The 26513-nt window shown below is 39.8% G+C and overlaps 1 protein-coding gene across 6 annotated transcripts in view; it reads left to right on the plus strand.

Annotated features, from left to right (window-relative positions):
- Positions 1–1360: 1360 nt before the first annotated feature.
- Positions 1361–26513, plus strand: part of PLEKHA1 (pleckstrin homology domain containing A1) — a 37515-nt gene continuing 12362 nt past the window's right edge. For 5 of the 6 annotated variants that reach the window (XM_030453505.1, XM_030453506.1, XM_030453507.1 and 2 more), the window contains exons 1-6: positions 1375–1570; positions 16669–16829; positions 19380–19436; positions 21026–21071; positions 22583–22680; positions 25228–25359. In XM_030453505.1, the coding sequence (XP_030309365.1) occupies positions 16689–16829; positions 19380–19436; positions 21026–21071; positions 22583–22680; positions 25228–25359 (474 nt within the window). In that variant the 5' untranslated portion in view covers positions 1375–1570; positions 16669–16688. Of the gene's footprint in view, positions 1571–16668; positions 16830–19379; positions 19437–21025; positions 21072–22582; positions 22681–25227; positions 25360–26513 lie in introns of all 6 variants that reach the window. The other variant, XM_030453509.1, reaches the window with a different exon arrangement.

Genomic DNA, 26513 nt, shown 5'->3' on the forward strand with positions numbered 1-26513 from the left:
TTTTGATTCCTCACAGGCCTATTTCAGGAATATACTTCCATGAAAGGTGCAACAAAGAGAACCTGGCTATTTTTAAAAAAATGATCTCTCAGCTGAAGCAAAGGTAGTTCTTTATATACATGATTTTCTCCTCACTAAATTGCAAACACGGAAGAATTAGGCAATCTTAAAAAGAAGGTTGCAGCAGTCTGGAAATTACAATAAACTACAACATGAGGTTTGCTACTGATTCCGATATAATGTATTCCCTCTTTTACATGTAATCATGGTTTGGTTTGGGTTTTCTTTTTTTCCCTGAGTCCTTTTATCACAAAGTATTTGAAAGTTAAGGTATATCAGACCAGAGACTGACAGGGTTTTCACTCTGCCACCCTCCACACATGCCTTGTGAAACGGCTTCTGGTTTGCATGGCTTTTTGATTGCGAAAAGGGCACCTCCTTTCTGAAAAGGGGATCTCCCTTCTGAAAAGGGGATCTTGTTTCTGAAAAGGGGATCTTGTTTTAGAAAAGGGGATCTTGTTTCAGAAAAGGGCTCTTCCACATGCAGTGGGCTGGCAGCCCGTGTCCAGCCATCGTTTCACGAGCAGGGTCACAGTTCTGTCAGCACAAGAAATGTCAAGGCGGGGACGAAGCATGGGAGGAACGTGCTTTACAGTGAAAAATAATTAAAAAAAAAAAAGTATGAATATCTGTGAATGGAGTCCAGGTTGAAAAGGTTGGGCTGGAGAGGGAGAAGTTTCCCTGTTTGCTGCTGGCTCTGGGACAGCTTTGGCCTCACGCTGGGTGAGGTTTGTCTGGAAACAGAGGTGCATTTCCACGCAGCCCCTGAGTTCAGGTGGTTTCTATTTTTACAGCTTTAAGCTAGAGAAGAAATCTGGTTTGCTGTTTTGGAAAACACCAAGTGTTTTAGTATAAATAGAGGATACGCTTCGATGGTAATTCCCATTAAAATCGGTCAAATATCATTACTGGAAAGTGTTATCTGCCACAGATAGCCTGGAAAAGCTCCGGGGCAGCCCCTGAAACAACAAAACCTGTGAGAGGTGCAGGGGAACAACCCCTACACGTTCAAACTGTGAAGCCCTCCTCTGCGGAAGGGCTCTCCAGGCAATTTAATATTAAAATCGAAATAACTGGACGTTATAACAAAACAAAGCCGAGGAGAACTATCAAGAACCGAAGCTCCCAACTCCCCTGACTCTGGCGGGAGCTTCCCCGCCTCAGCCGCGGGGACTACAACTCCCGTCAGGCTTTGCGCCGCCGCGCCATACCCCGGCGGAACTACATTTCCCAGAAGGCCCCGCAGCTCGCAGCCTCCCGGGGCTGCTCTACAGCGCATGCGCAGGGGCGGGGCTGATCAGAGCGGAGCGGGGGCCTCGGCGGTGTCGCCGCGGTCGGTGTCGGCTGAGGCGGTGAAGTTTCTGCGGAGGTAGAAGAGGGCGGGAAGGAGAAGGAAGGGCCGCTCGCCGAACCGAACCAAGCCGGGCCGGGCTGGGCTGGGAGGAAGAGGCAGGTCCCCGCGCGGCCCGGCTCTCTCCTGACGGGGACTCCCGGACTGCCCTGGACTCCAGTGAGTGTCTCGGCCGGGGCCGGGGGAGCTGAGGCGCTGAGGAGAGGCTGAGGCGGGGCTGTGGGGCTGAGGAACTGAGGGGCTGTGAGGCTGAGGGGCTGTATGGTTGAGGAGCTGTGGGGCTGAGGAGCTGCCCGGCCCGTCGGGACGGCTCCTGGCTGATGCTTCTTCCTTCCGTGCTCTCCCCGGGTCCGGGCGGGCAGGGCGGGCAGTGTCCTCTTCCCTCGACGCCTCTGCCTTTGTGTAGCTCCTCGATCGCAGCCGCTTCGTGCCTTTCCCTTCCCTCCTCCTTCTCCTTCTTCTCCCTTTTCGTTTTCTCTCCGAAGCCACTGCCTTGGCGTGGGGGCTCTGCCGTGGTTCTCCTCGGGGCAGCGCGGAGGAGGCCGTGGCGTAATTCCCCCGGTAAAGGCTCTGTCACCTCCCCAGAGGTGAGAGGACGGGTCTCATTACCCATTACTATATTTATTATTATTGTTATTCTTTCTTTTCTTCCTTTCTCCTCCTCCACTTCGCTCTGGAGGCATGTTGGGAAGGAACGATCTTATCTGGGCAGAGCCCGGCAGTGATGGTGCCGGGGAGGGTGTGGAGCAGCCCGCCTGCCAAGCCGGGCCTGGCTCCCTCCTGCTCATCCCCTCCTCAAGCTGCAGCTTCCAGCAGAGCTGCCCACGATTGGGACACCCAAGACGGAGTTTGGGGTAGTTTGCTTGTAACTTCCAAAGGTTCTGATCGAGGGCATTTTTAGGGAAAGCTGGCAGTGCAAGCCTGCATCTGCGAGTTGTGTTCTGGCTTAGTTGTACCCCGGGCTGGTTATTTACTGGAGCAAAGTGTCTTTAAATGAGTAACTCGACTATAAATGAATGTTAAACTGTAACTAACGCTGTCAGATTTGTAGGTTTTAGCACATGTAAAATTCCCAACGTGCTACTACGTTAGCACAGATTTTAATGCTGTATGCATTGTGCAGTTCTCTGAGGTGTAGCTGATGCATAATCATTGTGTTACTGCATAAAATATTTGCAGTGTTATCAAGAGGACAGTCATTACTGTTTAGGGAACAGAATCCTGTTTTGTGGCCTTTTTTCCTTTTTTTAAAAGTCTAATTTTCACTTATCAGTGTCCTATGTTACTTTAAAAGCAAGCATAAAAAACTTCCTTTTCAAGTATAGAAACAGTTATTAATTTGTTAAGCAGAGCATTATGAATTAGGCATGAGCAAAATGATGTTGCAGAGCTGAGAGGGAGACTTTCTTTTTTTTTTTTTTTTTGTTTAGATTCTTATGAGCCAGACTTCTGCATGCTTCTTCTCACAAAAGCATAGTACTTTTTAAAGAGACTTCTAGACACCCTTGCATGTAAGCAACCTGACTGGCATCAGCTTTTTTGTTGCCTTCTGACACTAAAAGGGACTGTAATGTCACTAAATAGACATTTTCACTTCTCTTCCTGTTACCCAGTGCTGTATGTGACACTGGAAGGCAGAGCTATTCTTGATCTTACAGTTTAGGCCTCTGAGGTGCTAGGAATAGCTGAATCCAGCAAGGTTTGTTTGTTTTTTTTCTTTGATTTGACCACTTCCTTTTTATATTTTGGGCTGTGTGCCTTAGGATGCAGCACAAGCAGCATCTGCACGGAGATGGAGCTGGGCATGGCAGCTTTGGGTGGTTGCTCTGTAGTGTTACTCTGTCTTAATTTGCCATAGTGCACTTTTAAGGGTGGGGTTTTAAAAATATTTTTGATTTGAAGGTAGTTCAAGTCTGACAAAGCTTTGTATCAGTTTATTTCAGAGTTACAGGTCCAAATTAAAAACAAAATCAGTAGTCCTTGAGAAGGTCTATACATCCAGTTATATATAGGAAGTTTTCTTTAAGTTTTATCACCTCTTCTCATGAGGTGGATGAATTCACAGATCACTTTGCTGCATTACAGTAAGTCTTAATAGTGGGTTTGGAACAGTGCACTTGCCTTTTAGGTCCCTGCAGCCTTGTCTCCTACTTCTGGCTGGTATTTTTGAGAGTCATGCAAGTAATAATACATAAAACTGTCAGGTATGTAAAGCAGAGAAGTGCACAAGTGCTGCTTTCCTGTTTGTCTCACGAGTAAGTGTTAAAAGTGGGCTGAAATATTTTAACAGCAGAGAGAGGTTCTTGGCCTGGCTGTTATTTGGAGGCAGGCATTTTTAATTCTGGAATAAATAAGCACTGGTGCTTCATAAAGTGATTAATTCAAGAGATAATCCATGAGAGCTTTGTGTATCCTGGATATCACTGAATACGAGACTGCTGGAGACAGCTTTGCATAAAATGTAAAACTTTGTGTGTTTTTCTTGTGTTCTTTTCTGCAGTTATTAAGCATTGCAATTTTGGTTTGTTAATGTAGAAAATTTAATTTTTATCTAGCTGTAATGATGAAATCTACTTCTTAAGCTATTTTTGTCTTTTATAGCTGCATTTGTCTATGTTCTGTTGTCTAGCTGTACATTTCTAGAGTGGACATAAAGAAAAATAGGCACAGGAGGTCACTGACAGGTATATTGCAGAGTTTAAATGTTTCAGAGGAGCAGATGCTGTCATAAAAATTAGAGAATAGAGTAGAATCAGTGTATGAAGAACATAGGGAGCATCTCAATGCCTTTCCTCCTCCTCCTGTCCCCCTGTATTCTTCCTTGGGAGTGGTGAGTGACAGCAGACAGACACACACGTGGGGAGTAGGGAAGTCATGTTGTGTATGGGGAAAAGAACTGAATGCAGGAAAAGGCCTTGGTTTTTCCAGGTAGCTGTGGCTTACTTCAGAAGACAAGGGAGCTATAGCAGCAGAAATAATAAAGGCTGCATGGCAGAAAGTTAGTGTAGAAGAGAGGGAGTGTGAAAGTCAGGTTTTATTGACTGGAATAGACTAGAAAGAAGTTGAGGATGTCACTGAAATGTGAACAGATCTCTTACTTGCAACAGTCTCTGGTGTAGTGTTGGACATAGCCCAGACTGCCAGGCCTGCAATATTCCCAATCTATTTTAGTAGTAGAATCAGAATTCCATCAGTGTCTGTTACTAAATGTTCCTGCTTATTTAAGCTGACAGTTATTGTCAATGTAGTAACTTCAAAATGCAGCAAACTCACTGAGAAGTGAGTGCAGAGGTGGGAAGTTTCCTTGGATGCCATGGATTATGCTTCCTTGAACCCGGCTGTACCTCAGTGTCTGCCTTAACAATGGCTTATGATACAAGAGCTTGTGTCTTTCTTGCAAGATTTTGTTTTTCCCTGATAATTATGAACAATAGAAACATTCTTAGAAAATACTTTCAGGGGTTTGAAGCCAAATAAACCTTTGTGCAGCTGTGTAATTGTATGAAAATACAGGGTTTTAACTAAATTCCCATAGTTTGGCACTGAAGTAACTGGCTTTAGCATGAACTTTTTTACAAGGTGGAGCAACTGCTGTAGGTGCCACCAGGAAAAAAACCCCAAAACAATACAAGAATTAAAACAATCAGTGCAGGTATTCTTTTGGTTTTGAGCCTAAATGCAACAAGACAAAAAATGCTTTCAGTGCTTTATAAAAATATATAAGAAACAGAAGCTCACTAGAATTTTGATACTTAACTGACAGAGAAATAGTGTAGCTGCTTATAAAAATCACCTACTGAAGAGGAGGGAGTAACAAGTGCAGTTCAAGTTCAGCTTTTGAAGTTACACTTGAATGCACAGAAGGGCAGAAATGAATTGCAGTGGGAGCTGTTTCAAATTTTTTTTCCTGCTCTTACACTGATCTCTTGGAAGATTTGTAAGCCTAGTGTAATCTTGACAGGTCCTGTAGTCTGACTCTGAGAAACGTTTAGATAAACATTCATATATGGTTCGATTTTTATAAATAACACTTTCCTGTTAGTGCTAGGTAAAGCAGCAGGGTTTTGTTGCTGTTGAGGAAGGAAGCTTGGTTCATTGTCTCAGCACTAAGCAGCAATTTCTCCCTCCAGGGACTTGCAGAAGCATCTAGAATGTGTAGGTGTTTCTTTAATCTTGGAGAAGGAACTTATTAAGCTTTCTGGTGCAGAACTGTATGAGCCACTTACTTTTAGCAGATGTTATCTGCAGGAGTAGGGAGTTGCAGGTCTGGTAGACGTTTGTGGCATTCAAGAGTTTAAACAGTTTTCAGGTTTGAACATATGCCTCTGCCTTGAAAATCTGAATAGTTTCAGGTATTTTATGTAGAAGAAAGGTGGTTCAATGGTGAGGTTGCTGCTCTGGGAGTTGGGAAACAGGTTCAGCTCACTGTGTTGCCAAAAGCTTCCTGTGTGGCCTGGGACAAGCTGCTTCTCTGTCCCTCGGTTCTCCTTGCTGAAACTGCAGGGCAGTAGCAGTTCTCTGCATCCCACGAGTGTGACAGGGGTACAGCAGTCAGGTTTTCATGTGTTCATTACATCAACATGGGAACTTGGGGCATATAACTCCCTTGTGCCAGGTGGCAGAGGATGAAGAGAGATTTGAGAGAGAAAAGTGAGGGGTAAGCTCCAGGCAGAAGGCATAAAATCAGAAAAATAAGGAGGGGGGCAGGGGAAAGGCTTTGGTTGGAAATCACTAGGATCAGTTAGAAACAGACAAGGCAAGTACTTAAAAAGTTTCAGGAGCTCGAGCATTGCTTTGTTTAACAAAGTACGAAAGCAGTGCTTAAAATACTTGAATGAACCTGGCAAATATTTTCTATTATGATTCAGCCACACAGGGAACAATAGCAAAGCTGTCTTCGTTCCTCTCTCCACTGCTGTTTCCTTTGGAAAATGTTTTTTATTCTGGTTAACCATTACATCCAAATGTTTTAGCCATCAGTTCTGTTCATTTGTTCTGCTGGTATGATAGGCAGAATGTCTTAAATTCAGACCAGTGTATTGACCTTTCATGTGAAAGCTTGAGAAAAGATGGAAAAGCTGTCTCCCATCTTCCCCAAGGGGCAAGACAATTTGCAGCCACCTCTAAAGAGTAAGTGGCTTTAGTAACTTCATAGAGCAAAAAGTATTTTGGATTTAAAATCGTTCTGGTGAAAATATAAGCTGGTGTTGTCATGCTGTAAACTGAAAATGTAGACGAGACAGCAATTACCAAGCTCTGCAAACATGTTTTCATTGTGGAGAGTCAACACTCCCAGGAACTGTCTCTATACTGACAGATAGGTGATAAATGCATTAGTTTAACATGGAATTGTTTTGATGTGTGTGCTTTCCATGGGTGCTTTGGTACCCACCACATTTACATCCCATGTCCAAGAAAATGTGTTTGAACTTGTCTAGACTAGTGACTTAATTAAGTGTTCTCCTGTTAAGGCTGAATAGTTACATGTCAGGTTTGTTGTAAGAGTGAGAAGTCCTCTTAAAACTGCACTTCAAAAAGTGTTGTTAAATATATTGGTGAACTCTTCAGGGAGACTTGTAATAACAAATGAAAACTCAGGCTTTACTAATAATTCAGCTGACAAGTTATTTCTGTAGCTAGCAGGGTTGGTGCCTGTATGTGCACTAGTCCTGCTAAGTTAGGTAGCAGTGTTTAAAGCAAGACCTGGCTTCAGAAGTGTTCTTGCCTTTATTAGATTTTTTTCTCATTAACTTTTCCCTCCCCCTTTTTTGTTTTTTTCCCTTAAATCAAGTTCACTGTAGGAGCTGTAAATTATTTATGCTGTTTGCTAATTCATGCTGGTGCCCTGATTTTTGGGTGGAGGAGCAGGATTTCTTAGGTCCATTTGTTCCCATCTTCGGGGGAAGGCTACAGTTGGGTGCTTTGCAAACCAGTCTGTTGCATACAGCTCAGGATTTCCAGGCATGTTATTGCACATACACAGGATTTGTGATTCTTCTGGAGCATTTCCATCCTGCAAAGGCCCAGGAGCCTGATGACTTCCTGGTACTTTTGGGATTACTCTGTAGGTGGAGCATGGTTTCTCTCCACAGGGCATCGTAATTTACACTTTGGGAACCACCAGTGTCAACAGCTGTGTAGTAATCTGGTGTTTGTGTCACTGCACAAAGAAGAAGAAAGGCAGGGAAGAAGGTCAGCAAGCAAGACAGAAGCTGAACCTGGTTTGAGGACAACTCCTTGGGCTCACAAGTTGCTGCCAAGGAGGTTTGAGGACAACTCCTTGGGCTCACAAGTTGCTGCCAAGGAGGAAAGCTGCTGGAAGTGAATTGTGTGAGAGGTTAGAGTGAGGTATGTTTGTCAAGTGAAGCATCAGTGTGCTGGCACCATGCTACCAAACCTACCATAGCAGATAAACTTATATGAAGTATTAAAATTTTTCCCTGTGTCAGGTGAGACTTTTTTATTAATAAAACAGAGTGGGATTTTATTTTCTCAATTTAACAAACACATAAAAAGGGGGAGGGGAAGGTAATGACTTCAAAACCTTCTTATTCAATGGGAGCTTAATTTTCTCCTCCCACCATGGTAAAGAGGAGCTGGCACATGTTCTGTAAATGAGTACTGCTTCCCTTACAGGAGACAGACAAAGCCTTATTCTTCCTAAAGAACTTTCATTAAACTTGCACTTTCTGGAGAGCTCTGAGATTAGTCCTAATCTCTGTGAATCCTTCTGTAGTACTAATCTGACAGATAAGTGAGATAGATTCTGAAGGAGACATCTGGTCCTCACAGTAGTGGGAATTTTGGCTTGCACAGTGGCTTATGCAAAGAGCTGAATGTGATCTGTACCATTATGTCCCACAATATTAAAATAATACTGACATTTTAAATTTTAATGGCAACATTTTTTTCCTTCACAAAGTGTTAATGTAGGTGAACCACTGTGGCTTCTTGTTCTGCATTGAGTTTGCTAAATTAGATCAAATTTGATCATCAGTGCCTTCCTCTGTGTTTTGGTTTCATTAAATCCTTCCACATCCTTAAAAAAGGTCAAACCAAATATTCTGCTAAACGTTCTTTTCATTATTTGATACTTTAAATGAATTGAAGCATCACTGAAAAACCAGTTCCTTACAGTCCTTTTTAGACTCCACAGTTAGGTTACAAAAAGTAAAAAAAAGTTTGCTTCCTTTGTTCTGAGATCTGTAGAAAAAATAAAATTGTTAAAAGTTGGTGTTGAGATGGCCTGTTCTGTGCAGTGCTACTCGTAGACATGTGAAATCACAATTTGCAGGTGTTCAGCTCTTCAGAGTGTTTTAAATATGTACATTTTAAGGGAATTAATCTGACTCTGTTCTTGCATTTAAATTTGGAACTTGCCTTTGAGTCTGTATGTAAAAGGTAATTTTGTACTCTGCAACATTCTCATAAGTTTCCCTCTGTTTGGCTTCTACCCAATGTTTTCAGCAGATTTTGGTGCCACTAAGGCCGATTTTTTTCCAGAATATACTTTCAAAATCAATCTTACACCTTCTTATCTATGTGCTGTTTGTTCAGCAATATAAGGTACTCTGGAAACTGAGGAAAACCTTTTCAACTTGCTAATTTCCTAACCATCTGACCTTTCATTTTTTTCATCCTTTACGGGAAGATGATCTATGTTTGGTTGTGCTGGTGAGTTTGTACTCAGGATTCAGGGTGAAAATCACCAACCCTGGCTCAAAAGGGGCAAATTTAGGGTTGGAGTGTTTTGTGTATGGGTTTGCTTGGGTTTTTTTTGCCACCAACCTCACCTTTTCTTACTGAAATTCCTCTGGTCAAATAAGCTTCATAAGGATTTGTAGTTTGATGGAGAAAGTCTTTGTGCTTTGTTGGGATACTCTTGGGACTCTTTCCCTTTCATATTTGAAGACAAACTTGGGCTGAATTTGGGATAGCTGGCAGTGGGTGGAAGCTGAGTTCTCAGGAGTGGTTGGCCTAGATGACTAGCAATTGAAATTAAACAGTTATGTTACTAATGAGTAACTAGTATTAGCAAGTAATCCTAATAACTAATGTGCTTACTCACTGATTAATTTTTAATTTGGTTTAGTTGTCATGAATGGAAGAATTTCTGGACTAATGAACGTAAGCATTTTCAAGAACAAGGACCTTATTTGTCAGACTTGGAAATTTGCATACTGAAAATTTTGAAAAGGCCCATAATAATATTAAAAATGATAAATAATAATTAGCCTCTCATTAAGAATTCTAACTAGAATGTAACTGACATTAATAAGCTTTTAAAAATTGTTTTGAAGATTGTATAAGTCAAAGTGAATGAGTTTAACTGTGTTTTATTTTCCTCTGTTGTGCTCATCTCTAGTTATATCTCGTTCTGAGGGACTTTGTGTTACCTAAATTGAATAGGAAGAGATGAAAACCATACTTCTGACTGTTCTAAAGGCTGCTTTAATGAGCATACTCTTTCACCATCTTTTAACTTCATTGTTTTACTTTATTCCTTTCTAGGCTAGCTATCACTCAGAAGGTATTAATAGATAAATTTCAGGAGTGTCTTATAATGGCCTCATTTCACAAGGTGCTTCCTTTTATTTGCATCAACTCTGTGCATTTAATGGACAGTTGAAATACTTGTTTTAGCCTGACAAAAACCATTAATACTTTAGGGTTTATTTTTCATTTTGGCTGCCTTAAGAGATTAGTGATAGAGAGGGATTTGACATCCTGTGCAGTGCATTTCCTCATTTCATCATATCCCAAAGCATTTGGCTGCTACTGCAAGCACCTTAAGATGGAGGAAAGCAGTTAAACTGGGAGTGAAACATCAATTCTAACAATTCCTGCAAAAGTTCTTGAGGGAGCACCAGTTTTTTCAATTGTGCAAGTTGCAGGTCAGTATTTGGAACAGACCAGTGGAAGATGGATTCAGGGAACTTTGGAGTAGTTTCCTTGGAACTGTGTCTTCCCCTAAAACAGACTGAAATTTGTACATAGGCAAAGGTGACATTCCTGCAGTTTAGCCTGGAGATGAAGGGGTTGTGGATGGATTGATGTCCCTCTCCGTGGGGAATGACTGCAGCTTTCTGGTGAGCAGAGATTGGAGTTGGAAGGAGTTGGAAAAAATCCTGGGTCTCTGGGGGCTGTAGGTTTTACTGGAGTAAAAGAAGGCTTATTAAGCTGTATGCTTGGATGCATTCCTGTTGTCAAATGTGTATTTTAATACGTGTTGGTTATATGTGGGTATTCCCCCCCTGATTAATGCTGTTGCATTTAGGTAGTAAATAGCATGGAATAAAATGCCAGTAATTTGGTTTGCTGAGGTACACAGGGAAGGGGGAATAGTTGGCTTACCCTGATGTAACAATTCTTTCTGGAAAACAGCAGACGAGGTGGGTTCTGAAGGCAGAATGGTGACTGAGTAAGACTTCAGTGCCCCATGGGACTGCTGGTTTTGTTAGATGATTCATCAGTGTAAATGATGATTTTTCTATCTTGTGGCCACGTTAGGAGTTGGATTGTTTGGTTTGCCTCACTGTTTGATGAGGGATAGGAGAGGTCAGTGCTACTGGTGCTTTCAAGTTGTTTTTGTTTTATTTATTTATTTTAAATTGACTCTGTATGCTTAGGAATTCTCTTCTAGGTGAATATTGGCCTTCAGCAGCTGCTTTTGTCTTCCTTTTTGACTGCTTTAGAGAGAGAGAGAATCTAAATTTAGGGATCAGCATATCCTGGAGACTTCCAGTTCTCATTCATAGGCATTCTCATTGGCAGAAATAGTTTAAAATGTTGCTTTTTCACACTATTCTAGCAAATCAAAAGTCATGCTGTCTCTTAACCAAAAGCATTCAATGTCTGATGTGCCCCCCAGAGCAAAACCAAATCAGTGAAGGAATCTTTGGGAAACAGAAAAGCTCAGCAAGTCATGTTAAAACAGTCAATCCTAAATTATCTTTGGTTGTCATCAGAATTGTACCAAAGTCATCTCTCCAGCTGCTGGATTAGTGTTTTTCTGTCCTGTTCTTGGTGCTTAGGAAATTGTGGCTTGAAGGGATTTGTGAAAGATGAGCAGAGATGTAGTCTCTGAGTTTAAATTATCCATACGGTGTTCTGCCTCCCCTGGAAGGTTTTCAAGGGGTTGAAAATATAGAATTTTGAATGACTGTTCTGGAAGATTTATGGGATTTGTTTTCAGAGGTTGTTCCAAGCTGGTTGTCTCAGGGTTGGATTTCCACCCCCTCCCACCTCCTCTTCATAGTCCTGGATGTACTCAAGAGGGAAAGCTTTAATTGCTGTATTCCTCAAGGGATAAGCAGGACTGTCTGAACTTATCCCTCACTCTTGGGAGTTGGTAAATGGAATAAATGGCCAGTAAAAGAGATGACCAACTGGAGAGAAGCTGATTTACAGCAGGAAGCTGCTACTAATTGCCAAGGCAAAAGCCAAGAGCATTTGATAATTAAGCTGTCCTTGGAACTGCAGGAAAGACTGGAGATTGCTGGGGATCCTTCCCTTGGCAGTGATGGAGCTGGTGTAAAACAGCAGAGCTTTAAAAGGGGGTGGGGAGGAGGGGCTGGTATGACTTGTGACATCAGGTTCAATTTATCTGGTGTGGTGTGGTGCTGTGAATGGTGTTCATCTTATTGCAGAGCTGAGTAAGTGGTAATGTATGTGTCTTAATCTTCTTAGCTAATAGAAAAAGAACCCCCAAGTCATCTCCTACATTAAGTTAAATCCAAAGTCCAAAATGCCCGTGTGCTTATAGAGCAGGAAGCAGAAGTGTTGCTCCAAGTTAAAGAAATAAAATAACAATAAAATTATCCACAAAGCTTGGGGAGAACACATGTAAAATAAAACTAAAAAGGCACTAAGGAGCAGTAGGGTAACCTCAACACAGAAAAGTTACCCTGCATGCCACTCTTAATAGTCTGGTCTGATTATGTACCCAAAGATATGGAGGCTGCAAGCTCTCTGTAAAGGAGGTGAGCTCAAGAACAGGTGCTGGTGTGAAACTAAAAATAGAAATTAATGTAGGAGAGTTTAAGCAGTCTGTTATAAATGGTGCAGTGAGGTGCTCATGTGCCTCTGCAGGTTCTGGTTGTGCAGTCATGCATTTATAGTTACAGACTGGGAGAAGGTGATCTGTAAATCTGTGATTTTTATTTATAGTGGTGCCCAGGAAGCCAGGCAGCCTTCAGTTTGTGATATAAATGCTGAGGAATGTTGGTGTATGGCCTGCCCCAAAGGAAAAGAGCAGTGAGAGGGGAAAGCTGAGAGAAGCTGGGCTGGTGAGGTATGTACCTACTTAAATTAGTAAGTACACTGCCACTGGAAAGGGGGATGTAAGATTTCAAAAATAAGCAAGACATCCTGTTTGGATTATAGCACAGCCCACCAAGAAAGCAGTTTTAAGGAGCTGAGAATTTTCTGATTCCTTACATTGGAGTGACAATACACACCACAAAAGGGTTTTTCAGAAACAGATTTGGCTTCTGGTGGATTATGTTGAGAGCACAGGGAGATTTATTCTGAAGTAGCACTGTGTCATTGACTCATGTTCCTTCCTCCCCTGTGCTTTCCAGCTCCAGGGAGGAAGGGCAGAGTTGAATGAAGTTGTATGCAATCTGTTACAGGTTTGATATCATCAGCTTTTCTCTCTCCTACAACTCATAATCTTTCCACAATACTTGATTCTAAAAAGTGGGCACAAGAGTTACTACACTATAATAGGAATTCTCAGAATATAACTGCAGAATATAATAGTGCATCTCCTAAGAGCTGTAAAACGTACACAGACTTGGAGATTTTTGTTTTATAATCAGCTGAAGTAATAAATTCATGAAAAATCAATTTTATCTAGGTGTAAGACAGGGTCTGTATGCTGAAGACTCTTTGAAGTTGAAGCTTTGGTGATTTGTTAGGCTGATAGTCTTCCAGCCAGATTCCCTACACTGAAAGATTAATGCTGGAGTTCTGCAATTTCTTTTGTTAATCTTTACAAGTAATGTGTTAATTCTGACTTCATTACTTTTTTTGGTCAGTGTAGAGTTGCCAGGAGAGATGTCAGGGTGGTTTTTGTCACGTATGTTCAGCTGCTTTAGTAACTGAAAGGAAGGCACAAATTGATTTTAATTTTATTTTTTTTTCAGTGTGTGCCACATATGGTGGTTCATTAATGAAAGCTGAATAGAATTGGTATTAATTTACAGTGGAATCTTGCCAAGGTACAATAGAAAGGAGACAGACTTTTAAAACAGGAAAACAGTTGCATGATTTCATGTTTGATTTCAATTTTATAGTAAAGTTGAAGGGGTTTTGGTTTTTTTTAAATCTTTTAATCTTTAGGAGCATCAATCTGGTAGGTATCAGTAATCCCAAGAGGAATTTCAAACTAATTTGAAGAAAAGAGCAGTTACCCAATTTTAAGTTTTTAAACTAGTGATAGTTGTTTTTTCAGAGGACAAAAGAGCTGCAAATAGTATAGAAATTGGCTAGTAGTAGTTTGAAACAGAAAATCAATGAATTTAGGCTTTTTTTTTATTTTTCTCCTGTGAAAATCTGTGTAATGACAAATGAAAGCTTCAAAATTTTGTCCTTTGACCTGGAAAAAAAAAAAGAATTAAATTGTTGGAGTAGTTCCACTTCAGCTAATTGCATGCTCATAATGGGGTGTTCTGAGCATCCTTCCTTCCTTACACATAAAGGTCTTTTTAAAGGTAGATACTCTAACATGAAGTTGGTTTTATTCAAGGATTTTTAATCAATTTATAACTTGTTTCAAACACAAGGTTTTTTTTGTTTCATTTTCTTCACATCTGCAGGGAAGGCAGCTTCAGCTGGCTCAGGCAGGAAACCAGCCACCCATCTCAGCTTTTTTTAGGAACAAGGTTTTTCTGGGCTGTGTAAACTCTTGATACTTTATCTTAGAAGTGCTGTGTATTTTGCTGAGGGACCACCTGGCACAATTAAGGACAAGACTGGTAGACGAGAATTTAAAGAAAACAAAACCAAATTAAATGACAGCAATGTGTGATGCCAAGTTCTGCCTGCTTTAGGGTAGATCTCAGAGGATGGCTACACTTCAGCTTGCCCCAAGCCACAGATGTGCTTCTGGTGAGATGTTGCTTCAGTGTAAAGTGATCCCAAGAGCCAGGATATGAATTACTGATGAATGTTTGTTACAAATGTGACATCGTCTTAAGAGTGCTCAAGTGTTTTTGTTTGCTGCTAACTCAGTTACAGCTGTGATACTGAAGTTGTGAAGAGCACACTAATAAACCATAGATAACCTGAGTGAATTTTGTTACTTTATTGATGAACAAACCCCTGCCTTTGAAGCTTTAAACCATCTTTGCATACCTTAAATGTGGAGTCTTTTAGCTGTTGGAGGTGGAAAGAACAACAAATCAGTCAAGCACTTCATGTAAGGCTTACACCCACTTAATATCTTTGCAGCTGTGTATAAATGTCTCTATCAGAAGTGTGTTAGTTATACACAAAAATGCCTAGAACTTCAGAATTTAGTAGCTTGCATCTAAAAAAGAAACCACTAAAATTTTGAATAGTCTGCCATCACTATGTTACTGCAATCTTTTCAGCTTTTTTGCCTGTAGTGCTGAGCTGAGTTTTAGATCTGGACCCTGATGCCATACTTAGTGTATCAGACTTGAGTCAGCACCAAGAGGTGAATTTGGTATTGGGCACAAGAAAAAATCAGTTCTTTGACAGACTGAAGTGAATGATTTTAAGCTGTTTTCTATAAATTCTTCTAATATGGTATCTGAATCACAATACTGGATTTTTCACAAAAACTTCCTCAGAGTTGCTGAAGCAAAATTTGAGTAGCATTCTAATTAGCCATAGAAAAGGACAGGTGTAAATACAAGCATATATCCACATATTTGCTTATAGGATCCCTCAAAATAAATGGATGCATCTCTGTAAATCTGATTCTTCCAAGTAAACACTTCAAACTCTGCTTCACCATGTGTCATATTTTACTGTGGTGTATCAATTGCCGGGGAGAGTTATCAGGTGTCTGCCTCATTGCAGATGTATGTAGCTGTTTTTAAATCAAATAACTAAAAGCAAGGAAATAGTCAAGATAAACAATTTCAAGAGATTAATTTTATTATCAAACAGAAAATGTGGTGAAAAGTACAAAATGCTTAAACCCTCTTACGTGTAAATATTGTTGGATATGTGCTGTTTCAGAGTAGATAACACTGAATTATTCCTTTCCTTCTCTAGGAAAGCTTGGCATCAACCAGATTTTTATCGTATTTAAATGTTGCTTTATTGCCATTTTTAGATAAGTATGCAAATTTATCTTTCATCTTACAAGGCTGACTCTTAGAGTAAAATGACTGACCCATAAAATAAAAGGAAGAAAAAAAAAAATGATACAATAGCCTTCAGTAAGGCAGGCCCCTAAAAGGTGAAGCAGGCAAAATGGGAATAGGTGACCAGCAGTTACAGATCATTCTGGTTTTATTTATTTAAAGCAAAAGCAAAAAAAGTCAAAAAACCCCAACAAAATAACCCACCCCAAAACCCAAAATAAAAATGGAAAAAAGCCTCAAATGTAGTACAACAGGGTTGTTGAGGATTTCAGTTTAGAACTAACAAGTATGTCCACATCTCTGTTGCTGTTCACACAACTCCATTTCAACTCTTTAATGTCTAAAGATGAGAAGATGTCTGTTCTTAGATGCTGCTAGGCATGAAGTTCTTTTTTGTAGGAGAAAGAAAACATGAACAATGTTTCTGAAAGCTTTTCTGTTGAATTTGCTGAAGCAAAATACGAAGAATCAACGTTGGATGGTAGAGCTGCTGAGAAAGATCCTTTCTTGACCATGAAAGGCAATGTCAGAGAAGGAAGTGTAAACCCAGGCATTATCTTAACTCTGTGCAAGTCATGGTGGAGAACCTTTGGCTTTTCTGTGTGTAGAGCATATATTCTGCAGTGTTCTACATCAGGACTTTAGAAGCTAGTCTTGATGGTTATCTACTCTTTCCCACCTGTATCTTTGCCTTTAGGATGTCATTTATCTTAAGCATATGATTCAAAGAAGTAAGACCTACCTAAAAACACAGTGGTAGTGGGGGGGAAGCAGCAATGCCTCACTTACTCTTCTGTAGAAACTCCTTTAAGCTACTGGTTGAAACTGCTGAAAATGTCACGGGTAGGCACAGAGCAGTCTTAAAATTAGTAACAAGGAAGTTGGCTTAAATTCTGTGCTTTTTTTGTTTTTCAGTGTGATGCTCAGGGTCAGAAATGCCTTATGTGGATCGTCAGAATCGCATTTGTGGTTTCCTAGATATTGAAGAAAATGAGAATAGTGGGAAATTTCTGCGGAGATATTTCATCCTGGACACACGAGAAGACAGCCTGGTCTGGTACATGGATAACCCACAGGTGAGGTGATCCTAGCAATAGTTTCCTGGCTTTTACCAGTTTTCACTTTCTTAGTTGTTAAGTTGTTTTTTTTAAAACAAACCTACTTTAAAAAACCCACGTTTTAGTATTACCTTATGGACCTCGGAGCTTGGGGAAAAAATAAGTTCCAGCAGTGAAATAATTATAAATCAGCTAATATATGCAGACAAAAAAAAAAATGAAGTCCATATTTCTGAAAATGCTTCCAGTTGCACTTAACAGTAGAACATTAAAACCAACTTGAATGTTGGTAAATTGCCAACATTTGGAATCTTTAGGGATTTAGTGATCATAGGGGCATCTAAACTTGATCCCCCCCCTATAAATCAGTTGTGAGGTTTGAATCGTGATAGGCTGTATTTATTTTCTATTCATTGTTTTGAGTGAGAAGTGCAGGTCCTTGCAGGCACTAGGCAGAGCTGTTTAATACATCCAGATGAGCCCAATCATATCCTGGTTTCACTACACAACTCTTTTAATTCATGTGTGTAGTTTTCCTTGCACTGCACGAGTCAGTGTTAGCTGTTCCATATGGCTTTACCTCAACAGAATCAGTTGCTGAAAAGCAGTTTCTGGGGATACTTGCAATTTCAACACAGCCTGAGTGGTGTAGGGATGAGGAAAGCCTGCACCATGGTGATGGGACAGCATCCTTTCTGTAAAAGCTGCTTCTGTAATGTGCGTGCATCAGTGTGTTCTCTAACAGAGAACAGATAATTGCTCAGGGCTTGGGTACAGAGACAGGGAGAGCCTAGGATCTAGGTCAGCTGACAGCTGTCTGCCAGAAGAATGTCCCTCTACCATTCTGCCAGGAAGACCACAGTTAAAATGCAGAAGTCTGTTGTTCAAACCGATGAAAAAAATAACAATTAAACGCTGTGTAGTTCAATGAATGCAACTTGTGACTGAAGCAGTCAGGAATTCTTACTGAGGAGAAAAAAGAAATAACAAGAGAGCTCCAATGTTTGATCTCAGTGAGTGATATGAAGCAGTTCTTTTCTTCAGCTTCTCCTGTGATATAACCAGGGCATGTGGGCAAAAACTTGAAATGCCATAGAAATTGCAGTCATCAGAAGCTTTTAAGACTGATATTTACAGTGCACAACTCTTAGTTTTTAGTTAAGCCTGTCTTAGATTTTTTTTTTTAATGTGAAGAGTTCATGCACAAATGAAAGGGTGCCTTGCACAGGGCAAGTTGAATCTTGTTGATTTTCTTCCACTGCTGCTTTAGTTTTGAAGAACTACAGAGCTTTTATAGAGCCACTGTTTGGAGACCATCTTTAATCCTATAAGTGATGAAACTCTTTATATAGGATGAGTCTGTGGTGTGTGCATGTGGGCCCTTTGTTGCTGATGGAAGTGCTCTGTTTGTTTCTGTGAAAATCACTTCAACTGTGTAAAGAAATAACTTTTTCAAGTCCAAATTACTATCCTAATAAAAATAAAAAACAATGGTGTATGCTGGGATCAAAATCACTCTAATAAAGTAAAACTTAATTATTTATTTTGGCAGAGTGAGAAGACTTTATTATTTCAGTGTTACCTGTCTACAGTAAACCTCTAACCTACTTCTTAGCTTTGACATATGGTTGGAATAATACAATTATATACAATATAATACAATTACCTATCTGTCTTTCTGGCTCTGTGTAGCATTAGGCTGGATCCTGATCTCTTAGCAATGCAAAAATTCATAAGGCACTGTGGAAATAAGGCAGAGCACTTGAGGTGGGGACAGGACCAGCAAGCAGATGCAATACCACTGGTATAGTTTCCAGGGAGACCTGCCCAGGGAAGAATGTAATAGAGAGTAATTTTGAAAGTAAAAATTGTAATGGAAAGTGAAAAAAAAAGCTCTGTTTAAAGGAATAAAATCAGACTGATTTGTCAGTTAATAAAAAAGGTAGCCATGGTTTGTGATGCTCACTTTTTTAGCTGTTGTATTTCTAGGCTACTTGCTGGTAGTGAATAGTAATGTAAGGGTTAAGACCTGGTGTATTAAAGGATAACCAGTAGACAGCTCCTTTCAACTTCAATTTAGGCTCAACTGCAACTTTGGGAGGTATTGTGGCCTTTCCCTGCAGTAACTTGGATATTGAATGATAAGGTTGTGATTTTTCAATCTGTTTTAGCAAATATGTTAGACAGCCTTTGAAGTGTCTGACATAATAGATGAATGTCACTTCTTGTCCCTTCCTCCTGCCCTGGTCAGAATACATAAAACTCCAACATCTGTTAAGGAAAAAGTATTCTTTCCGGATTTCCTGGATGCAGACCTGCAAGAGTCCTTTTTCCTCTAGTAAAATACATAAACCTCTGAAACAATTACTGTTTTGTATTGTTCCTAGCAGTTGTTCTGTTTTTAGTTGATTAACAGATGTGTGTACAATAAACAAGTGGTTTAGATCCTGTTTCAAGCATACATTGTGCATTGTCTGTACAAGCACATATAGGATTTTATCTCTGTGGAATTATTGGCTTTTTCTGTGTAAACACTGACTGTGATTTGTAACATCTGATTTGTTTCAGAACCTTCCCTCTGGATCTCCACCTGTTGGAGTCATTAAACTTACCTATATTTCAAAGGTAAGATAATCAGTAAGACACTGGGTGCTAAATTTTTGGTGATACTTTCCAAGTGCTGCTTCTGGAGGCTTCAACTTTTAAACATTTTTAAATGTAGTACATGGAAAATGTTTTCCTTGTGTGCTACTCCAGAATTTTAGAGAAGGGTAACACTTCAATAATGTTAGGCAAAAATTAGAATAAATTACTGTGATGCTCAGGTTTGTTTTGTGATTTCAAATGGCAGCTCTTTGTGCTGAACAGAATTGATATTTCTAAACTCTGATTGTCAGTTCTTTATGAAAATTCTAGTTCCAGTTGGTCTTGAAGAAAAGAGAGCTGATTTATCAAGTGGAAGCTAAGTGTTTGGGTGTGATGGTATGCAAGTAATCATCATCTTTAACAGAGAGAACAGAAAATTTTCTAGAAAATACATAGTTCATCACACTCTGTATGTGCACCCTTTAAATATGTCTAAAAGAAACTGAACTAAAAAAGTATGGCTAAATTTGTAGCAAGATGCTGCAATAACAACAAAGTGGAGAAAACCAGTTGACTTTCTTTTTCTCATCCTTCTTTTGCTTTGCTTGTTATCACACTGTACCTTCCCCTTTCCTTGTTTCGTTGTTTAGTGGGTTTTGGGTTTGTTTGGGGGTTTTTATTAGGGTTTTTTTGTTTTGTTTGTTTTGGGGTCTTTTTGTTCGGTTTTTTTTTGTTGGTTTTTAATTCTTGTGAGGGATATCATTGATGCTGGTTATATAGCTCCAGAAATGTCTGTGAAGACCTGCTGATGCCTTTCCCACTTTCTTCTTTCTGTGCTCACTTTGTCCCAGACCTCACAGGTGTTATCTTAAGAAATCTGAAATCATAGAATCATAGAATTGGCTGGGTTGGAAGGGACCTCAGAGATCATCAAGTCCAACCCTTGATCCACTCCTGCTGCAGTTCCCAGCCCATGGCACTCAGTGCCACATCCAGGCTCTTTTGAAATATCTCCAGACACGGAGAATCCACTACTTCCCTGGGCAGCCCATTCCAATGCCTGATCACCCTCTCCAGAAAGAAATTCTTTCTAATCTCCAACCTAAACCTCCCCTGGCACAACTTGAGACCCTGCCCTCTTGTCTTGCTGAGAGTTGCCTGGGAAAAGAGCCCAACCCCCCCCTGGCTCCAACCTCCTTTCAGGGAGTTGTAGAGAGTGATTCCTGCTGGATGGAAACACCAATGCAGCCTGGAGTTGCCCAAAGTCCATACAAATGGAGATGTTTGCAGGAAGCAATGAGCATTTAAGAATATTACAGGTGTTTTATCTGACTTTCAGTGGGATCAGGGGTGTGCATTTGCAGGCAGCTCCAGTGTGCCTCCTGTGTAGAGGCTCTGTCTTTCTAAACCAGAACATAAGGTTTAAGCTGTTTTCTTATATGTTGCATGTCTTGAACTGAATGTATACAGTATTTTTTATTACATCTCTATTTTTATTCCTAACAAGCATACTCTGATGCTGATCTATAATTTTTGGACACTTGAAAGATTAAAAAAAAATAATATTGTGATATCTGATGTATACTTTGTGTGCACCATGATATTTATAATCTTAATTTCCCTACCAGGTTAGTGATGCAACTAAGCTAAGGCCAAAGGCAGAGTTCTGTTTTGGTAAGTCCTTTCATGCAGCACGTGCATCAAGTACTTTCTTCAGAAATTTGAAACAGAAATAATATCCTGCAGTTCTGTTGTTAAATACAGGTGGCAATGTGGTTGTTTGTTTTTTTAAAAAATGGTTTGTATTCAGTGTTTGTTCTTTATTATGAGGGAAATGCTGCCTTCTTCATAAGGTGCTCTCGTGGCTGTCATGTTGCAGCTTACTGAGGAGTAAAAGCTGTTTTTCAGATGTTTGAAATTTTTGAGGCATTAATAAGGTAATAAAAATGATGGGTGTTTTCTGAAACTGTCAGCTCTGAAGATAAGTTTTTAATCCATGTTACTGATAAAAGAGTTGATTTAACTGATAGAAAAATATTGCCAGCCAATGCTTTTACATGAAATTTCAGCCTCTGCTGCTGCAGCAAAGAACAGATTTTTTTTGGAGTGCTTTCTAGGTTTATTGGTACTTAAACTTGTTTAAAGCTGAGTAAAGCTTTAGATAATCAAGAAAGGCTTATGGGCTTTTTTAAGATTATTTTTACCTATAAGTAATTTGTCCAGAATTTACCATAATTCCAGAGTGCTTTGACAAGCAGTTGGCATTCACAGAAGTGAGTATAGAGACTGGAATCAGGCTCTGCTTTGTTTATGAAAAACCCTTCTTTATGGCTGCATATATGGGTTTTACCTCAGAGGAAGGTTCCAAAAATTCCTGAAGCTTTTATGACAGTTAAGGTGCCCTTTGCCACATGTGGTGTTGTACAGACCCAAGGAAGGCAGCTCTCCTGGACTCAGGCAGTCTCTGTGCTGGAGCCTTAATGAACCAAGATGCTGGCTGGAAGCTTTTAACATTTCTGGCTTATAGAACTGGTTTTGATACTTCTTAGAGGAAAAAAAAATATATTTATTGTCTTTCTTTAAATACTGGAAGTTCATGTTCCAGTCAACTCATTATACAGTTCTGTGTCTTTAATTTAGATTTAATGATGTTTGCTTCAAACCATCCACTTTGAGGAGAAAGGTGATTCTTAGGAATCAGTACTGATTTTTCCCCAAATTTAGAAAAAAACCAAAACCACACAAAAAATTAAATCAAAGAAGCAAGCAGAAACAGTGATCATGGTCACATCATTTGGTTTGTTGTAAAGGATTAACAGATACTGCTCAAAGGTTAAAAGGAGAAGTTGAAGAAGTTACCAGGTGGGAAATGTTGCTTAGAGAAATTGAGAAAAGGGAAATACAGCTGTAAAAAATCTGATAAAATTCAGGGCTTTTTTTTTCCTATGTAATAAAAGCAATTTAACAAATTCTATGTGATGCCATTTAAGAGGAGAGCTTTAAAAAAGGTGTTTTTCAGAAAAAAGCCAGAGCCAGCCTGTCAAGTGGATGTATTGTATCTTAAGTGACTTTTTAAAAAGAAATAGAGCAGAAAGCTTAAATACTTCAACTGTATTTTCCATGATGCTGTTAAATTTGCTCTTAAATCTCAATATTGTTAACTTTTCATAATGTTTTTTTTCCAGTTATGAATGCAGGGATGAGAAAATACTTTCTACAAGCCAATGATCAGCAGGACCTAGTTGAGTGGGTAAATGTGCTGAACAAAGCTACCAAAATCACAGTAAGTGGTTTAATTGATATTTAGCAATGCTTTCAGATGGTGTTAAGATGCTTCTCTGTAGCCTTTGCCTCCAGTTTTAACACTAGAGAAGTCTTTTCATCTCTACAAACAAGTCTCAGCTTGGCTTTCCAAAACTGGGAGAAACTGTCCCTAAACTGCCCCTAAACTTGAGTTGATTTTGCTTTGGAAGCTGAACAAAAATGTCATTATCTATTTTTTCCATCATAGTGGTGTCTAATAACTTAAAATTTCCCATCCACATTTAATATTAATTGAAATATCCAGAAGGCACTTGCAAGCAGTGAAATAAATACATTTTGCCTGGTGTCAGAAGTTTGCATTTCTTCAGGTATCAGTAAAATAATGAGCAAACACCTTGTGCCATGTTCCAAAGGCTCTCTCCTGATTTCAGGTAACATCCATTCAAAGAAACATCCTAAGTGTTAACTTACTTTCCTGGTTTGTACCAGGCCAGCTTGTTATCACCTGACAGAAAAAAGGATTACCTCAGTCTTTTCAGGAGGCAGAAGTGGTGGTTTTGTTTTCTCTCCAGTTTTGGGGAAGTGATGACACGAACTGCTTTGAGAATGTACACTTGCGAAGAAGGGGTTCTGGGCATGAGTGTGCACATTTGTATTTGTTGTCAGTATCTTCCTCATTTTTAGGTTATCTAAGGATGTTTCCACAAGTTGTTTGCATTGGTTTTGTGTAGCCCTCTCTTTGGAGTTATAAAAACAATATTACTAATCATAAATAATAAAGACCAAACAAAACAGAAACACAAAGCCTTCTCACTTGGGTTTTTTTTAATAAGGAAGACACACACCACAGGCAGGTTTGAATTGTTTCCTGTTCAAGAAATAGAGTTAATAAAGAATTAAGTGCATCAAATCAGAATTTAGTCTAAAGCCATTCTAAATGGCTGGTGAAATTATTAGTTTTTCTTGTCTTTGAAGGAGAAAGCCTTTGAACTTCTAATCTCTTCAGAGGTTATTTAGTATGGTCGGTGACTTAATCAAATCATTAACATCAATTACTAATTTTCACATGAGCATTGTTTGCTGTAGGTTGCAATTCTCCAAGATTTGTTGTTTTTTTAGCACTCTGCATACTGTTAATTTCAAAATAAGCTGTGAACCTTTGCAGCCTGGCATGTGGTGTGCCTATTCCTGAGCACTGCTTGTAAATGCATTCACAGGAGAAGGTGGTTGTGGGGTTGGTCTGTAGCATTTTGAGTTGGAGTCTGATGGCTGAAACACTTGCCCAGTACAGCTGAAGCTACCAACCACTTCTCAGGGAAAAAAACCTGAGGCCCATGGTGGGTGTGCACTAGGAGAATCTCATCTTCCAGTGTCAGGCCTGGCTGTGACTGGTGGAAGTGACAGGCTGAGCCTGATGCCACCACTGAGCAAGTGCCACCTTCCCTTGGCCAGGAGGAAGCTGTCCCAAGCTGACATTTGTGATCTCAGGACTGTTTGTGCTTCTTTGCAAGCTGTTTTATTGTTTGTTTGTTTGTTTTTTGTAAATTAAGCAGTGCTGGGCTTAGGAACTGAAATCACAGCAGACTATAAAGTAGCTTTGTTTTTGTTCTGTGTCAGTTCAGTTTCAAGTTCTGAATGTGCCACAGTCTGGCATGGTAACACACTGTGTCAAAATGATTTGTGTGTTTCCCTTCTTTCTGAAGGGATTTGGGTGTCCTGTGTAAATAGCCAGGAGGTTGGTGGCTGGGATATTTTGGTGTGAGTCTCTCAATCTCACTGGAGTGACTTCAGATTAATATTTTATTATTAGAGGTGAAAGGAGATGATAAATGGAAGTGTCTTGGGTAGTGCATTTCTTAGGTTCCAGGTGTTTACTTCTTGCCCAAGCTCTGAAATTTGACTAAACTTTTGAGACCAAGGCACTTATTGGAGAAATTAATTTCCTGTGGCATTTTGATTGTTTAAGTTCCACATTTGAGAGAATAATAAGTTAATGATAGTTATACAAATAGGCAGTTAGGGGGATTTTTGGACAGAATGTAGCAATTCAAGAAGGGCTGATGGAGGCAGCACACACAGTCTTCATGCCAAATATTCAAGTATTGGGGTGTCAGGGCAAATGTCATTCTGCTCAGGCATCCTTGCTTGCCAAAAGTCTCCATCCTGTAGCCCTGTTTTTGTGGCTTAACTGTGCTTGCTCTACAGGCAGCAGGGCATCTCCAGCCTAAAGCATTAACTATTTTAACTGACAGGAAGTAAAAATGAGGAACTAGTTCTTCCACAAGTTAGCAGGACTTCTTGAAGGTCAAGTAGAGCACTGTCAGCAAAGCTGGGAGCTGATTTTCAGTTTTCACCTGGTGAAATGTCTTTATTTGCACCACTTTTCTTCAGAGAACTAAAGTGTAGCCATTGCAATATATTTTCCTGTAAGATGCTCCTATCCTTTTACAGTTAGAAAACATTTGTTAAATCCTTCTGAAGACAAATTAAAGATGCTTGAATAATGACTGGGTTTTAGGTCTTGATAAAAAAATTATGTTAGTTAATTCATGAATTCCACTTCCAGGTACCAAAGCAGTCTGATCCTCTGTGTCAGATGGATAATGCAAATCGTCAAGCTGAAAGCCCAGGTGGAAAGAAGCAAGTGTCCTACAGGACAGAAATAGTTGGTGGTGTTCCTATCATTACACCTACCCAGGTAAGACCCTTAGAAGAAGGCTGCTGTGGTTTGGTGGGGGAAGCTTTGTTCTTTGAGAGGTGAGAAGAGGTTATGTATCACAATATATATCACAATATAGCTGTCAACTTCTCACCCCAGGGACTTAGACTTTGTGCAGCTTTTATTGCTTCTGACTGGGTTTTTTGTTTTGAGGACTTCATTCCCTTTGTAGAAGATTATAGAGAATTCCACAAGACTATCAGAAATTACTTGTGTTGATTTTTGTTCACAGATATCAGTGTGCTGGAAATTGTGTGTGTGAAATTAAGTTTTGGTGTTGAAAAGACAAAACTTTGCATTGTTAACTGTCAGGAAAAGTGAGTAAAAAGGGAGGTGGTTAATACAGCTGAATTAAACATGCACAATTTTATTAAAAGTAGTGAGGATGATGGCAGATGAAACTGTCACAAGGGCCTCATGAAATGGCATGTGTGAACAAATGAGATAAAGCAAGTGAAATTGAGTGAAAATAAATGTGATTTAAAGTATTCTGGGAAAAACAATCTTAGTTTTAATAGACAGTACTCTGAAAGGGATAAGAGCTGCATTTCCTAGAAGAAAACACCACCTCAGTGTTCAGTAGCAGTGGAGGAAAAAGCCCACAAAGAGTAGGCATGACTAGAAGAAGAAGGAGCAAACCAGAAGATACTTTTGTTGCTGTATAAATCCTGTCTTGGCCAGATCTTGATTACTGAATCCAGGTTTGTTTTCATCTTAAAAACTAGAACTGGGAAGGCTTCAAGGGTGATTGGTCCATGTGGAATGTTCTCCATATGAGGAATTCCTGAGTAGGCTTGTACAAAATAAATAGCTGAAGGATGTCACAGCTCTACAAAATCACAACAGGCAGAAGTGGATGGTGTAAACTTTATTTTCCACTATGGGCTTTTAAACAAACCAGGTAAAACAAAAGGAATGAGCTCTTTCAGTGAGTAATAAAACATAAGATACTCATTGCCAAAAAGTGGCATAGATGTAAGAAACTTTTCTGAGTTTGAGAGGCAGTATAAGCTCATGGAAGAAGAATCTATGCAGCACTGAAGATGGAGATCTGTCTGTCACTGGGTGTAAATTACATGTATACATCTGAACTGCCTGTAAAAAGTTGGTGAATTCTGATGTCATATGGTCCC

The sequence above is a fragment of the Calypte anna genome, chromosome 6 (assembly GCF_003957555.1).
Source record: "Calypte anna isolate BGI_N300 chromosome 6, bCalAnn1_v1.p, whole genome shotgun sequence".
In the NCBI taxonomy this organism is placed as follows: Eukaryota; Metazoa; Chordata; class Aves; order Apodiformes; family Trochilidae; genus Calypte; species Calypte anna.